General features: G+C 40.7%; 2 protein-coding genes across 4 annotated transcripts in view; one reads left to right on the top strand and one right to left on the bottom strand.

Annotated features, from left to right (window-relative positions):
• Positions 1–3,544: 3,544 nt before the first annotated feature.
• Positions 3,545–27,001, bottom strand: part of LOC101853661 — a 61,691-nt gene continuing 38,234 nt past the window's right edge. For all 3 annotated transcript variants that reach the window (XM_005090166.3, XM_013084717.2, XM_013084705.2), the window contains 6 exons: positions 17,395–17,547; positions 16,292–16,482; positions 13,683–13,881; positions 9,599–11,427; positions 6,664–6,766; positions 3,545–5,151 (listed from right to left, as the gene is read on the bottom strand). In XM_005090166.3, coding sequence (XP_005090223.1) covers positions 5,071–5,151; positions 6,664–6,766; positions 9,599–11,427; positions 13,683–13,881; positions 16,292–16,482; positions 17,395–17,547 — 2,556 coding nt within the window. In that variant the 3' untranslated portion in view covers positions 3,545–5,070. The remainder of the gene's footprint in view (positions 5,152–6,663; positions 6,767–9,598; positions 11,428–13,682; positions 13,882–16,291; positions 16,483–17,394; positions 17,548–27,001) is intronic.
• LOC101853425 (CX3C chemokine receptor 1) lies at positions 20,055–22,241 on the top strand. The gene has a single exon (XM_005090165.2). It carries the CDS (start codon positions 20,204–20,206, stop codon positions 21,692–21,694), a length of 1,491 nt encoding a protein of 496 aa, XP_005090222.1. The 5' UTR covers positions 20,055–20,203; the 3' UTR covers positions 21,695–22,241.

Below are 27,001 nucleotides of genomic sequence, written 5' to 3'. Positions count from 1 at the left end.
TCAGTTGGTAGGAAATTTTGAACTTTGCCCGGGTGGCGGCCGAAGCCTACTCTTATCGATTTTAGACCACCAAGGGATCTTTAACGTGCGCAACTTGCACACGGGCCCTCTGAGATTTTTCGCCCTTGTCCGAGATGGCTAGGTGTACATCTTTCCTACCAGAAGATCAGGGGTGTGGCAGAAAGACAAGCAGTAAGGAGGAGCCAAGGAGTAGCAGTAGAAAGGCTGCAGAAAAGAGTCAGGAGCCCAAAGGAGGGGGCAAAGGGGGTGAGGGGATGGGAGCAGAAAGTGGAAACGAAAGCAGACAACAGAACATTGCTAGAGAGGAAAGGAGGTGAAAGGAGACAATTTTAGAGAAGAAAATATTTCGGTCGCTACCCGGATTCGAACCCGGGACGTTTGAATGAGAGGCCAACACCTTAACCTCTAGGCCACGAGAGCCCCCATACAAATTTTATGCTATTTATTATTATTTATTACTGTTCCTAAACTGTCGGTTTCCATAACCCAATAGCGGTGTCATAACTGCCGACATGTCTTTCTTGAACAAAGCAAACATGGACAACAGTGTATTAGTCTCCCACACCCCTTTCATGCCGCGCACATTAGGAAAATCTAAACTCGTTGCACGCTGAGAGTGTGCAAATTAGTCAGTTTTCTCTTCACTACCAAGTGACGTCTTACTTTCGCAGTTATATGATGAGGAAAATGTTCCTAGTGTGTGCACATGGAGTAAACAGGGCCAACATGTCCAAAAGTCAACCACGCAAAACACGGCTGTGCTTTACTGGTCAGTCCTTTGTGCTCCGCTCGTGGACAACCACGTGGTGTCAAAACACAAAGGGAACGCCAGTATCCATGTGCCCGGCCCCACTGTTGATATTTCCCTTTTTTACGTAAGAGTGTTACGGAACTTGCAACACAATTAGGTCATACATGTATAAGTGCCGAAGATTAGAGGTGTTACAAGGGAGTAACAAATACAAAAATAAAAAGGAGGGGAGATAAGGACGATATATGTTTGATAGGAAAGAAGGAGCAAACCACACCAGAGCACCCGCGAACCACCCACTGATATTTCCGTTCTGCCCACTCAGCAGATTGATCCAATTACAACAAACTATTCTGACTTTATACCAAATACAACGGTATTGGTGCTGGTTTGTCGTAGATTACGTGGTTGCGGTTGAAAGAATGAGCTTAACCACATCGCAAAGGACATTGAGACCATTATTTGAAAATGTCGCTACGAATGTCAAGTGTTGAATGAGGAGCTTACGACAGGACGCCATATCACACAAAAGTAAAGAAATCCACTTAATTTTTTTCCTTATTGACAGCAATCAACTTCTAAAGGTCCTACATTATTAAATTTTATAAAAGATGTTCACCTTGTAGGCTTATTTGAAAAATTGACTATGGCGCTTTTTTTCTAAAGCATTCGTCTGATTTTTCTTCATTCAATATTACATATTCTACCCAATCCTACTAAATTTGAGGATTGGGAAGTGTGTGTGTGTGTATAAGGGGGAGGGGGGGGGGGGGGGGGGGTAAGTGGATTTCCCTCTCCCCTAGTTGTGAGTGACAAATGATTCATCATTTGGCACAAAATGTGGACCCCCCGGGGCAGTGCCACTGACTGTAGTGTCTTTAGGCCATCCCCAAAGGGGAGAGGGGGACATTTCTCGTTCAAGCATAGTAGAATTGTAAATGGGCTGATTCATCAAGTCACGCTCATAACCGTGCCTGATCTGCAACAGGGAACTGTTGCTTTTTCTTTCCTAATCCTTACAATGTATGTTGGTCACTCTGCTGTGACCTGCTAATTCCGGGGTGCTTTGATAGTCGAAGCAGACCTTGTGCCGTTGAAGCTAGAGAGGTGAGCAGAGTAAGTCTGAATCCCTGTAAGGACTTCTCTGTTGACACCCACCCCTTGGCGCTCATATGACCTCATGCAGTTGCGAGCGCCGTAAAACTCTCTACTAATAATATAATAATACAAAATGTGGACCATTAAAAAAAAAAAAGCGCTATCGATTGCAGTGGCAGAAAAGAGCTACATTGTCATCAAAAGAAAGGGTAATATCATCCTCCCTCCTACCCCCACCAAACTCTCACTCATTCTCTCTCAGAATTATTCCAGTTATTTCTCCACACATTATCACCAAGTGCCAGATCTGCGACAGACATCAGCGATCATGGTTATCCATTCATCCTTAGCTCGGTTCCTCTAAAAAAAAGTTTGAGCATTCTGCTTTTTTCCCTCCGTTACCCATCTGTTCAAGTAAATTGTCCCTGACCCTTTTGCCTTCATTTTCCCCCAGTGAGAGTTAGATGTTCAAAGCACAGCAGTCGAAAAATACGTCTCCATTTCTTGTATCGAGGCGAGTTGAATTAAAAAGGGTGAAAAAAGTGTTGTTGCTGGTTGTAAAAAAAATAAATGTATTTCTTAATCTAATGAGCCAGTTTGGCACATACAGTCCTTGAGCCTTGGGGGTTACATGTGAGGAAAATTTTTATAGAAGTGTTTTACGGCACTTGCAACACAATAAAGTCATATAAGTAAGTGCCGAAGATTAGAGGTGTTACAAGAGAGTAACAAAAACAAAATGAAGGAGGGGAGATAAAGACGATAGATGTTTGATAGGAAAGAAGAAGCAAACCACACCAGAGCACCCGCCAATGACCCACGTGAGGAGGAAAAGCAAGATTGACAAGAAAGAATGGAGGGAAAGTAAAGACATGTTAGTGGTGCCTTCCAATTGCTTGAGCGAAGAGAAAATAATTATTAGTGACAAAAACAGGAAAAAGGAGCCGAGTCTGACCACAGAACATTCATTAATCACTCAAACTCGTAAGAGTAGTGGTGGCAATGAGAAGCAAGGAAGAAAAGAGAAAACAGTAGACAAAAAACAAGACGGCTATGTGGTCCTACTTTCATCTTGTACTTGCTAAAAATATCAAATTTTTGTCCTTTGTTTGCAGAACCGTTGACAAAGAGTCAACTAGATGTATGACATTAGCAGCAGTTTACTTCAAGACTGCGTGATGATGGCCTCATTTCACCATGATTTTGCTAAAATAATAAATGACTAGTCTTATGCTTGGCGGCCCTCTTCATTACTACAAAGTCATAAGGCTAGGAACAGTGTAAAAGTAAGGTATGTCTTCTGATCTAAAAACTTTTAGCTCTGAAGAATGAGAAATTTCCACTCAATAATAAGTGTCAACAGTCTACCGGTAGCACCAGTAGTGGTGGAGTGCCTGTTTCAGAAGAAGGTAAACTTAGCTCGAACTACATGCATTACTGGCCACCATTAGAGTAAACTGAGATTTTTCCAAGGTTTTAAGACATTGTCTAAAAATTAGAATTTTAATAGGTTTAGTTTTTTGTCTCTATATTAAGAAAAGAATTTATCCTTCTTCAATGAGAAAAAAAACTTAAAAAAATAAACAAGACATAAATACCATTTTCAGACATTACATTAGACACAGACTGAGGGAAAAAAAACAACCCAGAAAAACAAAAAGGCAACTCATGGTACTTTGTTTTTGGATTCTGCAATGTATTCATTTCAACATCAGTACCGGTACAAAAGTAATATTATTATGTCACTCGAGAGGGTTTTAAATACAAAAGTCCATGCAAAATTCAAATTGAAATAAATAACAGACAATGTACATGATGTGACCACTAAGCATGATGTGACACACTATTATTACTCTCACTGATTTGCCAGTTGCGACTACAAAAAGATATGCTCATTGGAATTAAAAAATGGCAGAGAGACATTGGATGAAAGAAAACCATTCATGAATGAATGATTCAGTTAAAAAACATAAAATGTACATTTACTCACAGAAACACACAACACACGCATATCAGATCATAACATACTGAATGGGGTATAGGAACATGCAACAGTGGGATGTCTTGGAAGAAAAATATATGAAGGTTTAAAACAGGTGAAAGCTGTAACTAATAGCAACACCTGCGCAAAGTGTGGTATTGTAACAACAGAAAGACCAAACTTGATGAACACTATTTAATTAGTCTCGAAAACCCACAGTCTGTGGTCACTTTTAACACATTACACCTTAACTCGCCCGTGATCCCCCGAGAATTTCCCTACGTGCTCCACCCTAACTCGCCTGCTCCAACCAGGCGTCTTTAGAAACGAAGTCTAGCCTTAACGAGACTCTTGGGCCAAAATTTCGTTTTACACAGTTCATTGCAAAATGTTTCTTCTTCCGTTCGATACCGAAACGGAATTTTTTGGGGCCAGTAGTTTCAGTTTTAGAGCCGATCGAAGTGCGATTGCTTTTCCGACACTTCGAAGGTGTCTCTGCTTGTTGAAAAGCAACACAATTGTTTTGAAAAGGAAATAACCACGGATTAGAGCAAGAACAAGTAAATGACAAATCAGATGAATAAAATATTGATAAAAACATTGTAGCAAGAGTTGGGGGCAATTTCGATTAATCAGATGTAGAATTTATATTTTGGGGCCCAACTGCGAGACTGAGAGTGAGAGTGAAGGGTCGAACACACCGACTGAGCTAAAGAGAGAACATTTCCAACAATTTGTGCATATATAAAGCTATATTTTTCTGAAACCATATTCATTTCTCTTTCTAGTTGTTATTTTTTTGACATTTTTGGAATTTGTTTTGTATTTTTAAAATGTGTTTTTCTAAATGTTTGTATTTATGATAGGTGGGTTCCTTCCACTTGCTTAGGATTTGGGAATAGACTTCCCACCCAGACCCCTTGGGTGTAATGTGTTAACAACAGGGACATGCCCCAACACACGAACACTCCACTCGCACTGATCAGTTGTATGCCTCTTCCTCACTGTGTCAGTACCGGTGAGGTCTAACAGTCAGCTGCAGCTGCTTGTCTTGGCAAGAGATCCCAAGTTGCCTCCCTGCCTGAAAGAGTCTGCAGCCCCCCCCCCCTCAATCTTCTAATCTACTCTTGACATTCTGTTGTTGGCCTCACTCGCAGATGCTGTATTGTTCTGATGTAGACATCTCTAAACTTGCTTCCTGCCCTTCACTTTCAAAGGATCAGCTGCCTGCCTCACTCTCTGTGTCTGTGTCTGCATTGTTTTGGACCCACTGTATCAACAACTCAGCTCGAGTCGCAATCTGAGGAGCATCAACAAATAAGATTTTAAAAACTCGGATTTAAAAGGAACAACTGTAAGAAATCCTTCCTGAATTGAACAGAGAAACGATATGTGACAACCGATTAAAAGCGTAAACTGCTACGCCAAGGATTTATAGAAAAAACATGAACACAGGCAAATTCAAATATAAAAAGGAAAATTTGTGTCACATGGTGGAATCAGGCACTTGTCAATTTTTGGGCATCTGGAGTTATTGGCATCATCTTAAAGCCTGTCCATTTGTATTACCTTTACTGAAAAAAAAAATACTCATCAATATTGAATAGAAGTTGAGATATTTGCGATTGAAGGAGGTAGGGGTTGCCTGATTTCAGAGGTAAAACAAGAAAGAAAATGGCCGCCAAATATGGGTGACTTCCAAAGCTTGAGAATCTTCGAAAACTGCAAAATTACTTTTTTTGTGCCTTTATGCAACACTTTTCAGTAAGATCCACACAGAAATGTGTTTTTAAATGAACTTAAAAGGTGATGAGTCAAAAAGCAAAAATCCGATATAAATTCCCTAAAAAGAAGGAAATGCAGGACTCTTCGATTTCATCATTTTGACGAGAGCCTGATTTCACCATGATGTCTCACATTTCAGTTTTCAATGACTCTCGCTCTCAAGCTCTGGAAATCATCAAACTGGCGGCCATTTTCTCGCTTATTTTACCTCTGACACTATGTAACCCCTTCCTTCTTGAATTGCAAATATCTCGATTTCTATGAAAGATAGATGGGTATTTAAAAAAAAATAAAGAGCATGACAAATAAACAAGCTCTTGATTATACCATCAATAATCAATTTGCAGAGAAACTGACGTGCACCCGATTCCACCGTGTCGTGACAAGAATACTTCTAGCAGAGTAAGCCTTGAATTTGCAAAGTTAAATAAAAACAAAAACACTCTCCAAACAAGATTCCAAGCACTTTACAACTGTAATGACATGCCAACTTATTCACTGAATTACTCAAAGTGCCTCTGCTTGCTTACTGCTCAAGCCACTTACGCTTCTCAAAAGATTCAATACAGTTTATAATTAATATAATGTTAAAACTTCTATTGCCTTATTAAAAATAGTTTGAATAAAGAGATGCAAATCAACACAATAACCGTCATTTAATCTGTTTAAAAAAAAAAAAAAAGTTTTAGTAGGCCTACAAGATTTGCGACAATGGCAACTCAAATAGGTTATACAATACAACTGCCAAAGATTAGAAGTATTCCTGAAGAGTAACATACAAATGAAAAAAAAAAGGAGAAGAGATAAGGAGGATGGATGTTTGACAGAAAAGAAAAAGCAAACCATTCTAGTGCACCTGCCAACCACACACAAAATCATACAGTGAAGTAAAAACTGTAAGATAAAGAGACAGAAACAAAAGAGGGATAGAAAAGAAGTAGAATCTACCAGAGGTACATTTAAACTACATGCCTATTACCTTAAAACAAATCCAAGAAAAAAAACAGATCAAAACAGTGCCTCATACCTCATCCAAGGACTTCTGCGGTATTTCCCTGTGAAGCCGATCTATGGCAGATGGAGTAACTCCTTCTTCAGTGACCACATTCAAAATGGCGATGTCCCAAGCCCTGAAGAACCAAGATAGGTAGAAACATTAAGTAATCCTTACATTTTGGCACTTTTTCCAAAAACAATGCGTTCTTGTAAGAGCTCTCACACACCACACCCCACATTTTTGCTTTGAACAACAACAACAAAAAACAACCCAACCGACTGACCAAAGAAAAACTGAGAGCAACTGGCTAATTTATTAATTTTAATACAAGATTTATCCATGAAGTCCATCCTTCAATATAAAAATGACAGCAATACCGACAAGGGTACTACTGGAGAATAATGACGAAGTAGAACCTACAGGGACACTACTGGAAAACCCCTTTCTTCAACACCAGCATTATCAGATGTACTGGACATTGTCCCAATGTAACTTGTATATATACAGTTGAACCTGCCTTAATGGAAAGATGGGTAAAACGGAAATCTATCTTTACTGAATCTCCCTACAACCCCCCCTTGATACATTCCTCTTTAATTACCTGTATAAAACGGAATTAATTTAATTACCTGCATAAAACAGAAACCTGTCCAACGCGGACACGGAAAGAAAAATCCGCTCCCTTCCCAGGGTTTTACCTGTCTTAGACGGAAAATGCTTAGTCCGCTCAGCCCTGATTTGAAAGAAAACTAGCAAGCTTGGTTTCACCGGCTCTAAACTTAACGCCATGCCGCAGGGCAAGGAAAGAGAGTAAGGGCAAGGAAAGAGAGTAGGGGTGCAATTTGGGAGTAGATGTTACCACATGTATGATTCTATGTGAGCTCTGAGTGGTTCAGATGGTCTGGGTGATGTGGGTGTAAAATCTCAAGGGTGGCAGTGTAAGTGCTCGAGTAGCGAGCCACCGTGGAAATTTTCCTGGGTAGTCAGAAGCTAGAGAGGTGAAGAAATTAGTTTGACATATGCCTGCCGCCCAGACCATATGGCCAACTGAGAAAAGAGTGCCTCAAATTGTTGTTACATGGAAGCGAGGGGTGGGATTGGTTGACTGTGCTTATTACACTGATGGGTGGGGCTAAGGAGATGTTCAAACGCTTCTGTTTCTAAAAGGTCAAATGGTTTCCTATGAAATGCAAGCACTAGTGGCAATGGATAAGTAAGACTGACGAATGCCATTATCAGAGAGGAAAGGAGTAGAGATGTGTGAAGTTTTGACTGAACACTGCTTGCCAACTGGACAAGCGACCCTTGATCCCACCGGCTGGGCCTTTGAAATCCCCCTCCACCTCACCCTTAAATTCCCTGTCTAAGACGCAATTTTTTTCTGGCTCCCTTGCGATTCCATCTTACACAGGTTCGACTGTATATCTAAATAACCCCAATGAAAATAAATGTCCCAGGATAATGTTGAAGTTGAAGTAGTTATGTAGAAAAAGAAAAGTCCCAACTGATTTGGTTCCCCCATTTGCAAATTATACTTTCACATGGACAGGTTTCACATACCCAAGATCCATTTCCAGACACTGACTTCGATTAGCACTAAGATATTTTTGTTGATCCCTTTAAAGTAAAAGTAGTGAAGGATGTCTGCCACAGCTGCTTATTTTGACTGTGAAAATAAATTAGTTTTTGTATATTTCACCAATGGGCATTATAAAATACCCAGTCACAATGACAGAATTGAGATGGTTAGCAGTTTCAATTCCCCCCCCCCCCCCCCCCCACATAACTATTTCAAGATTCAAGCAGGATTTTGAAATTCTAGAAATTCTGGACTCAAGTTAAAAGGAAAAAAACTTTGGGAAAGATAAATAAGCTGTGACAAACAACAGTCAAACCTGTGTAAAACGGCCACCCACTGTCAAGGAGAAAAGCGGCCGTATAACACAGGTGGCCATCTTAGGCATGACTGATCAAAGTGAAGAAAGCAAACCATTCTTTTCCGAGGCCCAAACCAGGGCTGATCTCAGGCTTTAGACTGCTGTAAGGCTAATTCAAAAGGGTTTTTGTTTTCTTTAAAAAAAAAGGGGGTGGGTGGTGTAAGAAGGCTTTTTTTTGGTTTTTTGTTGTTGTTGCTTAGCTTTCTTTTTGTTGTTGATTTTGTGTAAGGGTAAAATAAATGAAATATTATGTAAGTAAGACAATGAAGACTGAGTGCCATGGTAAAACAAACACACAAGTTGCCACCACTCGGAGAGCAAGCGAAACTTCTGTCCCAAGTTCACATCAATGTCCATTGTCACTTTGTTAAAGATTAGGTAAACAAAACAGTGACCAGTCACCTTACACACGATTTGTGCATGAGTTGTGGGCGGGGCTTATAGGTCATGACGGATCATGCTTCCCTCAACAGCTGTTGAAAATTTATTGTTAGCCTACTCATTGGTCAACTTTCATTGGAGGGAGAAACAATAACGACAGGTGAATGAATAGCCTGAAATTTATGACAAAGTGTCGGGCAATGAGTGACCACACCTGGCCGCCTGAGGCAGGTAAGTTTGACCATGGGTAGATAAAATAAGGTGGCCGCGGCTGCTTTGGACAGGTGACCGTTTTGGACAGGTGACCATTTTACACAGTTAAGTTATATAGAAAAAAAGTAAGGGGGGAAATGGAAAGTGGCCGTTTGTAGGTCGTATTATACAGGTGGCTGTCATGGCAAGTTCCACAGTATATTATTAAGGGCAGATTGCTGTCGTATACGATGGAACTGGGGAAGGGGGGGGGGGAGAAGAGAGGCAGTACAATTCCTAACTGTAGTGACATTTTCACAGTAACATTATTTGAAGTAAAACTGACACTTGTGGGAAATGAGTAAATGCCTTCTAAGCTTCTTCAACTCAAGTTTAAAATGAACCATAACTAGAGTGAAAGCATCTGGTGCCACTCTTCATAATAATACACTTACTCTGTCCAATTCAAGTTGTCCAGCGTGGCAACAGAAGGTGGAGCAGTATATGAGGAGCTGGTGTCTTCTCCTAAAACAGCACTGCCAGCAGTGTGATCTTCTGGAGGACCATCTGTCTTGTTCTGCAAAGCCACCTGAGCGCCTTCATTTGCATGGCTGCTGGAAGCACTGATCTGACCTTCAGTGCCACAGGACCCAGCTTGTCCTGAAGCATCCGTACCTTCTCTAGATGTCTTATGTTGTGAGAGTGCACCAGCGAAGGACACCCTGCCTGCGGAGCTCGATTCTGTTGTGCCAGAGCCACCAGGGAAGAGAGAATCTTTTAGCGTGAGATTGGATGCCAGCGTCAGATTGGACGACTCCAAAAAGGCCATGAGGTCAAACCTAGACATGGATTCCCCGTGACCTTTACCTGGTGATATGGCCTGAGCCAACTGCTGGATTTGTTGCATGTCTAAGGACTCCTCAAAACCTCCAAGAGAGAAATGCTCAAGATGAGAACGAATCAGAGACCCAGGGATTTTTCCTCTCAATTTGCTTGGGGAGATCTGCAGAATACTGTCCCCTGATGCAAGATCCAGCACTTCACAAGGAGCTTTGAAGAGACTGTCGTCCTTTTTACTAGAACTAGCCATCGACATCGAATCTGCATGATCTCCCTTTGAGCTAACCGCCACAGGTTCTGGTTGGAGAAAGGAAGTGTGCGGCTCGGAGCAAGGACCTGCCTCTACTTGTGCTGTGGTCTCACCACCAGGGTTCAGTCTGTCAAGGACAGGGCTTACTGGGGGTGGTTCAGTCAGTGGAGATGACGGGCAATCGGAGACATGCAACTCTTGTGAAGCATCTGTAGCAATTCTGTCTTCAGGTCTGCTCTGAATGGACACACTAATGTTTTGAGAGTCAATATTCTCAAACGCCACAAATTGCTTCGAAGACTTTGATTTCCCTGCTTTACTCTGGGACTTTTTTACTTTCAATTTTGGGACTTTTTTAGCAGGCACGGTAGGTTCTGGAGAACCCTTCTGTTCCTCTGCAAGAAACTTCTGTGGCTTCACGGTAAAAAACACAGGAAGTCGGAGACCTGTAGCCACTGGGGTGCTAGTCATTCCAGGGGTCAGGCCAGGGGACATGTAAGGTCGAACAGGAAAGGGAAGTTGCACTGGCGTTCCAGGAGCTTGTGGGGGAGTAGAGCTGGCAGTGACAGTCAAAGGGACACTGGGAAGGCGCACGGAGGGCTCAGCGAGGGAGGAAACAGATGATGGCACTGTGGAGATTGTGGGACTTGGCACAGAGGGCAACCCGTAGTTTGTGTGATGAGAAGAAGGCCCAGACTTCCAGGCTGAAGTGTTGATCACAATCTTAAGGGTTCCACTGCTGTTGTCCTGAATGGCTTGCGCTTCTTTTGTAGTCTCCTTTGGGGCCTCCCGTTGGACCTTTGTTGCCTCCAGGGCACGAGAAGTAATTTCCGCTTTGTTTGACACTGACACAGGTACCACATTCACAATAGGTGATTGGACGGCTTGGCTGACTGTCGACTCTTGCACAGGATGTGATGATGATGATAACACTGGGTTTTGAGAATTTGCATTCGAGGATGCCACTACAGGCTCCAATTTAACATCTGATCCAACAGATTTCTTTCTTGTTCTTTTCGATCCAGGCCTGCCTTTCTTTTTGCCAGGCTTCTGAGACCGAGCCTTTGCTAAAGCTAACTTGGCAGCCTCTCGTTTGGCCCTGGCTAGCTTTTCCTTTTCCTCCAGTGGATAGATTACTTTAAGCGCTTCGAACGAGAATCTTGACCTCTTCAGCACAGGTAAACCATCGCTCATCTGAGGACAACAGAGAACCAATATTAGCCAAAATAATCATATTCTGTACGCTGATGATTAAGACTGCTGCACATACACAACTCAAACTGCCAAGGATAAGAAAGACCTGTTAGCTTCAAGAATGACAATTCAAGTACAGTCGAACCTGTGTAAGATGGAATTGCTAGGGAGCCAGAAAAAAATTATGCCTTACACTTTTCCATCTTAGACTGGGGAATTTAGTGGGGAGATGGGTGGGGGGGTGTCAAAGGCGGTGGGATCAAGGGTCGCCGTGTGGTCGGCAAGCAATCACAAGTGGACAAAAGGTCACACCTCTCAGCAGCTATCCACTCTGATAACGACATGTGTCAGTCTTACTTAATCCAGTTACCATCAGTGCTTGTGTTTCATAGGACCACTGTTTGAACATTTCCTTTGCTTCCACCCTTAGCCCCACCCATCGGTGTAATAAGCACAGTCAACCAATGCCACCCCTCACTGCCATGTAACAACAGTTCGAGGAACTCTTTTCTCGGCTGGCAGTACGACAAGGGGGGCAGGCATTGGTCAAACCAATTTCACGCCTCTGGCTACCAATGAAAGTTTCAGTGCTGGAGCCTCACTCGAGCACTTTCACTGGCACTCCTGAGATTTCACACCCACACCATCCTGACCATCTTCATCGCTTAGGGCTCACATAGATGGGGTTGCATCTACCCGTAAATTGTATCCCTACTCCCCTTCCTCGCCCGGCATAATAGCGTTACGTTTAGAGCCGGCGGATGGAACCAAACTTGCTAGTTTTCTTTCTAATCAAGACTGAACAGGCAAAACATTTTCCGTCTTAAGACAAGTAAAATCCTCGGAAGGGAGTGGATTTTTTCCCCGTTTCTTCAATGGATAGGTTTCCGTTTTATACAGGTAATTAAAGAGGAATATATCAAGGGGGGGAGCGGGGAAATTCCGTAAAGACAGGTTTCCGTTTTACACAGGTTTCCGTTAAGGCAGGTTCGACTGTAATATGCATTGCACCCACAAAACACTAAACACAAACTAAAGATTACTTTCTACTTCTAATCTAAACAGCTCGAATTGTATGCTTTAAAACATAAATGGTACAGTATGTTCTTGTTCCTTTCTCAGATATGGGCGACACATTATCATTTCTTTGTCATATTGCCATAGCATCCAAAGCAGTTTTGGTCTTAAGGCCAACCATCAAAGGAGAGCAGAAAAGCACAGCATTCAACAGTATTGTCTACTCAACATAAAGTGTCTCACTATCCCTTCTTGTGTCTTTCACCGAAGGCTCTTTAATAAAAATACTTCTCACCTTATCCTTCACTCCCTGGGACTGCAATCACTTAACAATGCAATAACACTGCTCCCTTTGGTCCATCTCTATTATTATGTCCCTAAGTATGCCTGAACAAAGGCTTCAGGAAAAAAACTGGAGCTCAACTTATTCACTGAAATAAATCTGCTCCACTTATCCACAGAAACAAAAACTAGCTTACTTTATTTATGTTAAAAGAATAAAATTCCAGTTCCAGGAATCTATGACTTAAAGCCAATGAGTTCAAATTTGGTGTATTCTAGTGTGCTCTAATTTTTGTATGTAAATGTTGACAATATAATTCTTTGACAGTTGATGGAACGATTTAAATTATAAATGTGACTAAATATTGATAAACACATCATTCATAATATTTCCAACATCTTTGAAGCTGACAGATTTTCTGAAACTGGTATAAAAATTTTTTATGTTTTTAAGGTACCGTATTTTAGTGGATTACTATTATCCTGGGGATTAAAAAAAAAAGAATTCACAATTCACAAAAAATGCCATATTTTGCAAAGCACAGGGTTAATTTAGCCGTAGGTAAAATTCCAGGGCAAAATCTGAGCTGGCCAAAATGTTCTTGTCTTCCTGGAATCTTTATGCAAACCAAAGTTCAGTAAGAAGGCAAAAGGGTCCTGCCTTTAAATCAGCCTACACCCCCACCCCCCCACCAACCCCAACAAACAAAACAAAACAAAATACAAACAAAAAAAGTTTAGTTTTAGTAAGTGTTTTACGGCACTTGCAACACAATAAGGTCATATAAGTGCTGAAGATTAGAGGTGTTACAAGAGAGTAACAAACATAAAAAAGAACAAGGGGAGATAAAGGCGATAGATGTCTGATAGGGTAGAAGCAAACCACACCAGACCACCCGCCAACCACAAACAACATATCCGATACACTGCAATACAGAAAATCAAGAGTGAATCACCTGTAAGCTGCATGAGAAACAATGTGTGATCTTCCGTCGGAGCTTGGAGTCCAGTGCGTCTTGATGACAGGAACACGTACACTGCTTGGTGTTGTAGTCCTCTCTGCCTGAGCACAGGTTGATCTCCTCAAACTCATCCACTGCGTCTCCAAGTTCCATCTTTGCCTCCAGGTCCACATCCTCAAACTCCTCTTTTGAACTGCAAACCGAAAAAAAAGAAAAGGGAAAACTTTGAAACCGCAGAAAATGTTTTCCCCGAGTTTGGACAGTAAAAAAAGCAAAGGTTTTAGAAAGGACTTACCAACACGAACGAGACACTATGACATAGAGACAATTTATCTGATCAAAGAAGACTTTTGTAATAGAGCAGCTCAGGATGCAGCGTCTGCTCAGCAGCAAAAAAAAAAAAAAAAAAAAAAAAAAAAACCTACATAAATTAGCTGTAACAAAATACTGTTACATTTAACGAGGAAAACTCTCCCAAGAAGTATTAAACGTAGGATTTTGCTGTCAAGAAACGTGAAAAAAAATGAAGAAGCAGAATCTACTCAAGAGTCTGTCCTTGACAAAACAGTATACTATCAGCAAGTTGGTCAAATGTTCCAAGCCAAAAAAGCCAAATTTTTCATGAGAGATAAAAAAATAAACCTTTTCTGTCTTTTAATAATCGTATCTAATTTACGTATCTTTACTAGTTTTTTTAATCAACTTTCAGAATTTGAATTTTGACTAAATATTTTCTTGAGCACATTCAACTCTTACCACAGATTAATAAATTGCAATGAAAAAAAAAGGATATAAATTTTGGGCAGAAAGATCTGGAGCTTTTTTTTAGAACATCTGAGCAAAGGAATGAACAGTGAACTATGATCGCCAACGTTCGTCAGAAATCTGGCACTTAATGATGATGAGTATATATGGTCAGCTAGCCTAAAATACATTGTCTAGCCAACTGAAATAATCTCAGAACCATTAGACTTTCGAAAAATGATCAGTCATACTCAGCTCACATGCCTTACAGCATATGCTATGAGAGGTTTATTTGCCAATTGTTCATTCTTACATTGCCCAGACAGAAGAAGACTGATCTATCAATCATACTCTCCATACTGTTCATGGAATGTTGATTTGAACTAAAAGAGAGTGTGACTACAAAACATTCCAATAACCTGATTGTTAATATAGCAATCATCTTATTTAGTTTCTTTAAGCTAGCATTTGCTTCTTGTCTGTCCATTAATTAAACTGGAAAGCTCTTTAAAATGTATATAAAAGCAATTTGCAGCATTTTACAATCAATTGTACTTCAGTTCGTTTATAGTACATAAATAGTATGAAATACCATTAGCCTGGCTTCTTGTACCCCGATGTCTTGAAGATATCAGGAAATGGTTTGAAAGTACAGTCAAACCTGCCCTGACGGACACCTTTATAAGACGGCCACCCGTACAAACGGACACTTTCCATTTCCCCCCCTTGCGTTTTTTCTATATAATTTAACTGTATAAAACGGTCACCTGTCCAACGCGGCCTCGGCCACCATATTTTAACACACAACTCCTATCACACTAAGCAATAACACCTGTCTAAGACGGCCACCTTAGTGACTCCATTACGTTTTGTCATACATTGTGCATTAGCCCCAGGCATTGTGGGCGAACCGTCACAATTCAATCACTTGTCGTTGTTGTTAGGTAGTCCCTCCAACCGTTCATGTTGTGTAGGCCCCTCCCACTGTTGACCAATAACTACCAATTTTCAGCTGCTGGAGAGGTAAGCGTGTGATCTCTCATAACCCATAAGCCCCGCCCAGAACTCATACACAAATCGTAAGTGAGATGAGTGGTCACTGTTTACCCAGTCTGTAACAAAGCAACAAAGGACGTCAACATGAACTTGTGACAGAAGCGTCGCTCGTTCTCCGAGTGGTGGCGACCCATGTGCTTGTTTTAACGTGGCACTCAGTCTTCCTCGTCTGATACATTTAATTTTATTGTCACCCTTGTGCAAAATCAGCAACAAAATAAAAATTACAAACAAAATACAAACCACCACCACCAACAACAACATAAAAAACAACAACAATACGGCTACTTTCGAATGGGACCTCAGATGGGAATGGTTTGTTTTCTTCATCTTGATCAGTCCTGCCTAAGACGGCCACCTGTCTTATACGGCCACTTTTCTCCTTGACACAGGTTTGACAGTAGTCAGTTTCTACCATACTACTACTAATAATGATGATAATAATAGTTTGTCTGTCAGTCCTTGACGATGACCAATGTATCTGTGGAGGACAGTATAGTAAAATAGAAGAAAGAAGAGTTGAGATGATGTTGTGGCTTCTACTGAGGCCAGTGAGACCACTTCTGGCAGAAAAGAATCATGGAGGTCAGAGAAAAGTCCTGAAGCCTTCCAACCAGTCCCTGTGGTTTTATGCACCCCGCATAATTTAGCAAAATTTGATCATTTTTTGCATAATTTCTGATATTTATCCTTTATTGTCCTTTGTTAAAATCAACAGAATCGTATAATTTCACATTTTTCGGCTCAGTTTGCATAATTTCAGAACTTTTTTGGCATAAAACCGCGAGGACAGACCAACATACCAGTCCGGGATGGGCTCATGCAGGAAGTAGGACATCAAGTAGTCCATAAGCCCAGGGACGTGTTTGAAGATGGCCATCAGTCTCTCCTTCAGAGCCATGTCTGGCTGCTCCCCCTGGGTCATGGACAACCAGCGCAGCAGCATTTTCAGTGTGCGTTGGAACGAGCACGAAGCAGACGAGTCACAGTACATCTAAGGGAGGACAATTAAAAAAAAGAAAAGAAACAAAAACACATTGGTAAGCTTTTCAGGAAGCCAATCAGCAGAGCCAAAGAAAATAAAAAATTGAAGGAGTCAGAAAAATAAAGGTTGTAAATTACCTTGAGATTACTTTTAAAAAAAAATGCATAAAACAGCTGGACTCCTACATAATATGCTACGAGTTTGGGTAATTTGTAAAGGCTATCACTCTCATTTAAAGATAGCCAGCCAGCCGTTACAAGTAATTTAATTGCTATGTTGTGCAGTCTTCCTCGACACAAGACATCATACTAAGAACTCTTTTTTAGAACAATGAAACTAAGACCCTTTATCTTTTATTTTTCTGACTCTTTCAATTAAGCTGTACCCTGAAAAAGACCACAGCAAGATTAAAATAGGTGACAAAACATTTAGGTCAAGAGACCCCCCCCCCCCAAAAAAAAGGGTAATGAGTGGACAGTGGACTATTAAAGTAAAGAGGAGGGTCACAACACCCCATGATTTTTCTTGGCACCTTTTCCACTGTCATGTTCTACTGCTGTTTCTAAAGAATTGAAAAATAGTTTGTGGGATCGATGCTTTTCTTCAGTAAGACAGGGTCCACGAAAAAACAAAACTTCTTACGACGGTACAATGGTAGCGCATGTGTGTGTACGTGTATCTGTGTGTGAGTGTGTGTGTGTGAATGTGTGTGTGCGTTTGTGTGTGTGTAGGAGGTGAGGTAGGGGTGGGGGGTTGTCCATGCTAAAAAATGTTTATTCTGTTAACTATTTTTTCCAGCGTTTCTTTTGCCCAAATTCATTCTAGAAGAAAGCGAGCGATTATGAAAGTATGGACCTTATCTAATTAAGTTTGGTTGTGCTGGACCAATCAAAGGGCCACTGACAAAGAGAATCAACTCACCTCCAACTTTCGGAGAATCTCTCGGATCTGGGTGTACTCCAGGCTGGGCACCAAGCAGCCACAGACAACAGCCTGGAAGGACAACAAGAAGCCAGCAAAGTCGTCCACCAGGTCTTGGTGATCTGACAGGAGAGACACCATGTCCACGTACAGCTGTCGAGAACAAGAAGAAAGCATTTTGAAAAAACAGATTCGATCATTTTTTTCTAAGAGAACAGAGTTTTGTATTCAACTTCGAGTACCATTTTTCTTTAACACAATGTGAAGGAAGTTTACAAGTCTAAGAACCTTGACTGGCCAGTGCTGGACAGTTTCATGTTGTTGAGTTGAAGTATACAAGGAACCAGGACGCCGAGATACACACAACAATGTTGAGCATGAGTGTGTGTGTGTGTGTGTGTGTGTCATTGTGTGTGTGATTGTGCGTGTGTGTATGTGTGTTGTATGTGATTGTGTGTGTGTGTGTGTGATTGTGCGTGTGTGTGTTGTGTGTGTGTTGTGCGTGACCTTTAGGTCACTTTCTTTACATCTATGAAAATAATCTTTTTGTAGATATGCTTGGATACTGAAACTGGCTAGTTGGGAAAAATTATCAGATTTCAACAAGGATGTCCTTTTGATTGCCATGGGAATCAACACTAACAGAAAGGTTAACAATAAGCTCCCAATCAAAAGTGACAGTTATACCGCATTTACATTTGCTAAACTTAAGACATGACATTATCTTACTTTGTTTGTCATTTAAGTTTCTAGTAATGCAGGGCTGCATTTTTGAGACAAGAGCTGCTGACAGGGAGCTACATTAAACAGTCTACTTTTAAAATTTGAAAACCTCTTTATCTCCAAATTTTTATCTCTTTTTAACTTTATTTTGCAGCTAAGCAGGGGAAAAAAATAAAAAATAAAAATAGAAAAAAGGTTCTATAACACTGTACCATTACAAGCTACCCCCCTGCCATATATAAAGCAATGCATTGTGAGCATTTAAGTCCTAGTTTAAGTAAGGTTTTAGTGTGCTCGCATAAAGTCAGAGAAGTGCCAATGGGTGGATGTCAACAGAAAAGTCCAAACGGGGAACCTGGCTTACTCTGCTCATCTCTTTAGCCTCAACAGCACAATGTTTGCTTCGACTATCAAGGCACCCTGGATATAGCAGTTCATAAGAGTGACAAACATGCAAAGGAAGTAGAGGCAAAAATGACCCTAGTAAGGATGAGGAAAGAAAAAGCAGCAGTTCGCCTTATCTTGTTCCGGCACCGTATGAGCCTGACATTGATAAATAAGCCAGTTTACAATTCTACAGTGCATAAGAAAATTTTAATATCCCCCCTTTGAGAATGATTGAATGAAAGTTATATTATGCTCCTATCAACACAATTTGTGAGGCATCGTGGTGAAATCAGACAGCTGTCAAAATAATGAAATAGATGAAACCGGCATCTTTGCTCAAGTTGACAAATATTTTATTGAATTGATTAAAGGCATAACAAATGTTAGTTTGCATTTTCCAACAACTCTCAAGCCATGAAGTCACCAAACTTCAGTGGCCATTTTCCTGCTAATTTTTCTCTTAAAAACAGTGATTCCCCCACCTCCTTCAGTAACGAATATATGTTCACTTCTATTCAAGATAGATGCCTATATTTTTTCATAAAAAGCAAGATAAATAAACAAGCTTTAAGATGATGCCAGTAACTCCACATGCTCAAAAACTGACAAGCAAGGGGGGGGGGGGGGGGAGATCCCCCGGGTCATAACACATTTAAATCATTTCCAGAACTATGCACACTGGGAAAATTAAAATCTGCAAAATGTGACATATGAAAACTTCCAAAAAAACCTCCCCGCCAAAAACCCCCCAAAACAAACAAGATGAAAACCTGTTCCTTAAACATGTGCTCTGTTGGACTATGTGACAAGAGAGGCTGATGTCTATTTATATTAATACCCACCCCAACATAAAAAACTTGAGCAAAAATTCTGTCTACACACAGTGCAATTAAAAAAATCTGACTATGGTTTTCAATAACTGCCTTCTCACTACTTTGAGATACAAAAACACAGTTTCAAGGAGAAACACTTGCCTTCCAAAATCAGTGCATCTGGCAGTGAAGACATTTACCTACCCCAAAAATGACAAAATTTATACTTGTACCACACCAGCTACCAAAATTTTGACCTCCTTTTTGTTAGTAAAATTTTAAAAACATTCCATCATCACAGCAGTCTGTTTCACAGACTTGGGACATGTCATAAATCTTTAGTGTTGAATGTGTGGTCCCGATAAAGTGTTAGTTATGACAAAACAAACACAGAGGGGGGCCTCCATGGCTGGTTCCCACTGTTTATTACACCCAAGGAGCTTTCGAAGGAAATAGCAGCAATAAACAGCTCGCTTGCTAATCAGTGGAGAGCCTTGCAGGTCATAAAGACGTGCTCATGTGCGTTCCGAAGAATTACGCCAGACTCAAGTCTCAAAATGGCCTGCTATTGTTACCACACAAAGCAACCGTCTCATAGCTTGGCCTCTGATTTACTGCAGGTCTGTGTCGCGATTTTACAACCAGTTAGCTCGCTACTGTTGTCTCACAAATTTTCGCCTGCTGTTTTCCAGAATCAGAGACCTTGACATATGACCTTAACCGTTGTTGTGACTTGCTAGTAAAACTAACAGCTCATGTTCCCCCGACACATTATTGCATTTGATCTCCACAAGACCGTGTGAAACCAGGAAGTCGGATAAAGTGAACCAAAAAACTCTTCTGGGGATTAAACATTAACTTGAGGAAGTATGGAAACCTAATTCAGAATGGATAAAACCTCACATCCGTGCATTCCAAATGGACAAGAAAACGTGGCATTTTCATTCACCATGAATAACAGCTCAAAGATTGACTTGTTTATTCCAACCGACCACAGTGTGATAGAACCCAGCACCACTTCTTTACCCAATGAAACTATCCCTGCATTTCCTATTGGCATCATCAGCGCGCAGGATTTACTGGAGGCAATTTTGAGCAACTACCCAGAATACACATTGGCCTCGTCACTGAATCAGTATGGCTACCTAGCAGAGGTGGTGGTGGGCACTGTAGCAAACACTCTGGCCCTGGTGGTCATGCTGAGCCTTTCCCGGTTGCCAGTCTGCAACTACATGGCGGGACTAGCCTTTGCAGACCTTTCTGTGGTGCTGGGCGTTTGCCTCGTGCGTTGGTTGCACACCAAGGGTCTTGACCCTCGGAATCAAGACACTGCCTCCTGCAGAGTGCTTACCTTCATGGCTTATTGGAGCTTTAGTGTCTCCGCTTGGATATTGGTTGCAATGACAATTGACCGTTATTTAGCTATCACTTTCCCCCTTAAAGCTCTGGTCCACTCTACCCCACGCCGTGCTCGCCTGACGATCATTGGCATAATGGCTGTCATGGCTCTCATCAACATCCACTTTTTTGTGACCATGGCTGTCAATTACAATAAAAATGGAGTCACCACCACCTGCCAGGCCTATAACGAGTACGCACACTTTGTGGACACTGTGTGGCCATGGTTAGACGCAACAGTTTATTCTTTCCTTCCCTTTTTCATCCTTCTCATTTTCAACTTTCTCATCATCAAAAATCATGCAAAAGCTCTGAGGCAGAACTCCTTTCTTAAAGGGTCAGTAAAAGTAGAAAACCCAAATTCTGCAGGACGCAGTAATCGCAAAATGACAATAACACTTTTGACAGTGTCCTTCACTTTTATGATCATGACAGCTCCACGTGTCATCTTACAGATCATTCGACCAACGATCTTCAATTTCAAACCCAAACCAAACACCACAGACTTTGAAATCCTTGCCCGATACACGCTGACCGCAAGCTTGACAAATCTCTTCATGTACGGCAACCACTGCATCAACTTTTTCCTCTACTGCCTCACTGGAAACCGTTTCAGACAGCAACTTGTTCATCTCGTCCGCTCCTGCTACCAGCGCAAGCTGCGCCGCGTCTTCCCAGCCAACATAGACTCTGTCGCTACAGAAATGACAATTTCCAAACGCAGACGCTCGAGTGAGAGCAGCAGTCTCAGCTGGCGCAGCGACAGCAACAGAGGAAAAAACCCAGAGGTGAGCAGCATCCACTCCACTGACACACAAATCGCCACCATCAGCGTGGATGGTGCTCACCTTACTGGTGTCTACCAGGGCAAAAGAATTGCAAACATAGAAAATAAACTTGTAAGTATCAGTGAGGAGAATGTGGAAACAGTTGAGAACAGTAGTCTTTCGGACAGACCAGAACCACTGAGTTCTGTGTGAAAACTTTTGTGAACAGAAACCAAGCTCACTGGTTCTGAAATTCGGTTACTTGCAATAAATGTTCTGCGCCTCCATCTCCATAATCTACATTATCTAGAAACTGGGTTGCAATGACCCTACCTGTACTGTCAGGGTCAACCCTGAAGAAAAACACTTCTCCATCAGAGAAACAAACTCGGATCTTTTGCCTGCAGGCCCAGAGCCTAATATCACAAATGCTTTTAACCCTAACAGCACCAGGCTATTTCTAGCCCTCACTTCCCTCTGGCCTCAGTAATATTGGAGTATTTGACCCTACAAGCCCAGCAATTACTGATTGTGTCTAGTTTTTTTGTGGACATGAAAAAAAAATCTCTACTGCTTTGGTTTGAGGTTTAAGAACATATAACATGTGGAATATTTTTTAAAATGACAAATAGATTACGATAAAAATAAATAACTGGGTTTGAGGCGGCAAATGTTCTGTGAGGGAAATATATGTTTGTTTTATTTTTGTTTTGTTTTAGTGAGCGTTTTGCGGCACTTGCAACACAATTTGGTCATATAAGAGCTGAAGATTAGAGGTGTTACAAGAGAGTAACAAACATAAAAAAGAAAGATGAGTGATAAGGATGATAGATGTTCGGTAGGAGAGAAGGAGCAAACTACACGAGAGCACCCCCCAAAGTAAATATATGCGACTGGGTCTGAGGGAATGAGAACTTGTGAAGGAAACTTATGTGGCTGGGGCTGTGAGGATTAATAAAGATTTTTTAATGAACATATGTGTCATAGAGATGTTGACTCAGAGAAACAAGAACACATGCACTGGCAATGCAAAGGTTGTTTAAGTTTAAAGAAACATTTCGGAACACATCTACGGATTAATGCACGTTGTAGCTGCAGGATTCTAAACAGGTAACTCCGAAAATATGGTGTCTGCCCCCCCCCCCCCCCGTTGAATTCTGACTGACATCACATAACAAATCCTATAAATAATTTTCAGCAAGATTGAAATTTTCAAATAGTCACCACAATGTTGGATTCCGAACAGATAAAATGTGTATTAATAGCCTTGCTTTTTAATTTTTTCACTCTTGTAAAAATGTACAGTAACTGAGTTAGCCTTTTAGAGTCCTGCAGAAAAGATGTACTTTTGAACCGTTACAGCTTTTTCATGTACTATTTATTTTTTGCTGCTCATAGGGCTGTTTCTTAGAATCTCATATCATGTGGCGTCGGTGGCCTAGTGGTTAGGCTATCGGATTCAAAGCTGTAAGGTCGTGGGTTCGAATCCCGTCAGGGGCTCGACGTTGTGTCCGTGGGAAAGGCACTTTGCACAAATTTTCCTCACTTCACCCAGGTGGAAATGGGTACCTGGCTATAGACAGTGAACGATCTTGTCAGTTTGATAGTGTTTGAGCGCGTGAAATCCGCAGCTCGCACTGTATGCTTCCGCGGAAGCCGAGAATGTTTCTTGAGTGTTCTCAGAGTGTCTGCTGGGGTAATAATAGTTGTAAAACACATAGAGCATGCTCTTGGGCATGGATAGGCGCTATATAAATGCAATTATTATTATTATTGTTATAAAAAATGGATTCAAGGATCACAATTTGTTATTTACTTGTTTTGTCTCACTATGTAACTTTTCAATTTTGCACATTTTGATCAAAAGAGCTTTTAAAATGTTGTTCACCAGAAATGGTGACTTGTTACATTTTCATTTGTTCATTACTTTCATTGACTTTTGAAAAATATTAAATCCGAAAATGAAAACGAACATGATGTAAATAAACTAAACTGTTCTTGGTTATTGGTCAAAAACACAAAAGCCAAAATCACGAAATAAACACAATATGTAGACAAATACTGTGTCTGTAAATTGTAGCATTATAACTTCACCTACATTTCAAAACTTTTAAGTGGCATGTTCTGTTTTATTTACACTTCCTCCCCACCTCTGCTACCCCCTCATTTCCACACCAATGTACACCCACATTCCTCTCTCTAGCACTAAAATTGAGTCTTTTTGTTCATTCTAAAACTATGCATGATCCATCATTTTTTTGGTCATTGCTCAGTCTTATTTTTTTTTTAAATAGTAGAGGGTTTTACGGCATTCGCTCAGTCTTAACCAATAATGTCATTAATGTAAATTGAAAAAGGATGTTAATATAATCAACATTAAATTGACACTGTGTGGGGAGGCATAGGAAACCCAAGCAAAGGATGTGGAAGAGTAGCCTTCAACAGAGCTTTTACTTGAAAACATTTCAGTGGTGGGACCTCCAAAGTCTATTAGGGAGGTTCTAGTTGTCTAGAGGTTAAGGTGTTCGCTTCTCATTCAATAGGTCCCGGGTTTGAAACCTGACAGCGACGGACAATTTTCTTCTCTAAAATTTTCTCCTTTCACATCCTTTCCTGCTCTGTAACCATGTTCTGTCGTCTGCTTTTGTCCACACTTTCTGCCCCCCCCCCCCCCCCACTGGGCTCCTGACTCTTTCTGCAGCCTTTCTACTGCTGCTCTATGGCTCCTTCGTATTGCTGTCTTTCAGCCACAACCCTGATCTTATTCTTAGAGTAGGTAAGATCTAACACCTAGCGTTCTTGAAGAGCGAAAAATCTTGGAGGTCCTGCATGCAAGTTGCTCACATCAACGATCCCCTGGAGGTCCAAAATCAATAAGAATAGGCTTCGGCCGCCACCTGGGCAAAAATTCAAAATTAATTTCTACCAAACTTAAAAATATTTTATGCGTCCTGTGTGCTCATAAGACCTTCTGCAGTTGTGAGCGCAGTAAAACACTCACCAAAAACAAAAACAAGTCTACTAGGACTGAGCCAAGCAGCAAGCAGTTAAAAAAACAATGAAAAACACAAAACAACTTTAACTCAAGAAAGCTCTACTGGACTTTGGAATCAGGGTTACCTGAACCAACGTTCACCATAATGCTAAAAGTGCTTGTGATACTCCTTCACACAAAATGCCCCAATGACATATTTTGATACGGCGGGTAACATTCCTTCGTTAACAACCGTGAAAATGGTATAGGTCTAAGGCCCGTATCAACACTATTAGGTTATTTTTTTAAGAGGCGGGACCTCCGAGTTTAATGTCTATCTCCAAAAGGACTGAGTGAAATGGGAAATTCGAGTAGGGTGCCTTTCCCAAGGACGCAACCCCAAAACCCCTCACTCCTGTGACATTGTATACGTACTGAGAACGATAGGAAGAGCCATACTCAGGGTGACTGTAAAGTAGCATAAAAGTATACATGTAATTCATGAGTAGCTGTCTTGTTGATAGACTGGAACGGGGAGGAGGAATTCTATACAGAGAAAAGCAATGAACACTCAAGATAGAGAGCAGTCCAGATATTTGATGAGGTAATGTCAACAGAACAATCTTTAGATAAGTCTTGGTAGTTCAGTACTCGCAACTGCATATGGTCATATGAGCGCCAGAAGATAAGAGCCGTTACAAGACAGTAACAAACAAAAAAGAAGAAGGAGAGGTAAAGACGATAGATGTTTGATAGGAAAGAAGAAGCAAACCACACCAGAGCACCCACCAACCACCCACGAACAAAGTCCAGCAGTGGAAATATTCACAGAATATGACACTTGCTGAAAAAGCAGTCCTGCAGTGTAAACAATATTTTCATAAGTCAAATCCCATGTATCTTCATTCACATGCACAATGAACATAGCATATGACTAACAAAGACAAAACACAGACTTTTTGGTTTTCACCCTCCTAACATAACAATTTTTTCTGAGCACTTGGTCTACATTGAAGAATGAAAAGAAAGTCTTGCACAGAGCAGTCGAAATACAGAAGAATAGAATTTTATATATGTTCATTCTGTCCTCTTGGTTGTTCCACGCTATATTTAGTCAGTATTGTCTAACATTACTAACAACCTGACTCACGACTTTAAAAAGTTAAAAAGAATGTATACTGTATAAACCCAGCAATCTAGAGGTTCAGTACATTGCACATAATAGACAAACCCCCCTAGAACAAATAATCTAAAAAAGCCATTCCACTGACTAACTAGTATTCACTTTTTAAAAACAATAAACCTTTTTAACAAAATTTATAATCATTTACAATTCCATTGACCAACCAGTCTTCATTTTTTAAAAACTATTCGTTTCAAAACCTTATTAACAAAATTTATAATAATTTCATAATTTCATTCGGTTCCAAAAGATAACAAGTCTGTAAAATGAGATTATAGTTGATGAGTATGATGCTGTAAAAGTACCACCAAATATCAAATTTCAAACAAATCATATATTTAGCATTTTCATAATCATCAATGGTATTTTGAATCTGTAAATGACAAAAACATGTACTTTGATAACCATTCACCAGCGCTGAAATCTGCTGTTGGAGTATACAAACAAGAGATAGCGGGAAAGCAAGAGTCAGTAAGCAGGGGACCAATAAAGTTTTTTATGCTTTTGTCACCTTCAAGACCAAGTTCAAGCAAATCTTTTTTCTTTCATTTTCATGCATAAAGCACTCATTCAGCACTCAATGTCCCCACCATCTGGTGCATGATCAACACATGATTTCTGTTACACCAAGATCTTTTTTAAAACCAAACGGCACAAGCATGACAAAGGAAAAATAAAAAGAGGTATCCCTCGATACTATTATTAAAGGGCTCAACATTCTGCTCTTTTCTCCACTTGCAAGGGCAATTAATCCTTCTAGCTCTTTCAGGATGATATAATGAAAAGTGGTTGGTTGACCCTTCAGACTCCTTAATTTACTGCTTAATAACAGCAAACCGGGAGCCTTTTATGATTTTACGGTTTCCTAATGGCAACAAAAATCCTCTCAGGAGCTGGTCTGTGGCTCTTTCAGGAGAATTTCTGTATCAAACCGAGAGGGCTACATAACAGGTTTAATCATAAAGACAGTCCGTCTCTCATACATAGGGCTGTCCCAGAAATAACAGGAACATAGCCACATTTAAATACCTAGTTAATATTTACAATTCTCTGAAAAGTTCTTAGTACAGTTCAGGTAACACTTGATTTGCGTGCACCATTTAAATGAACAAAAAAAATTGCAACCATTTTACTACATTTCAACAAAGATGGCCACCGATATACAACATCGGTCAAAAGAAAAGATTAGATCTTTAATTCAGGGCAGGAGAAAAATCCCACTGACATTCAGGGCAGGAGAAAAATCCCACTGACATTCAGGCAGAACTTGAAAGTGTTTATGTTCATGCAGAGAATGTTTTATGTAAGTGAAGGTTTACCATTGGACTTCGTGTAATTTATCTAAAGAGGGGCATACAAATCT

Source organism: Aplysia californica, unplaced genomic scaffold (genome assembly GCF_000002075.1).
Source record: "Aplysia californica isolate F4 #8 unplaced genomic scaffold, AplCal3.0 scaffold00013, whole genome shotgun sequence".
NCBI classification, from domain to species: Eukaryota; Metazoa; Mollusca; class Gastropoda; order Aplysiida; family Aplysiidae; genus Aplysia; species Aplysia californica.
The sequence above is the reverse complement of the archived record's forward strand: the minus strand, read 5'-3'. Positions and strand labels throughout refer to the sequence as shown.

Bases quoted from the DNA above. Each gene is read 5' to 3' on its own strand.
- LOC101853425 (XM_005090165.2), top strand. From the start codon at position 20,204: ATGGATAAAACCTCACATCCGTGCATTCCAAATGGACAAGAAAACGTG.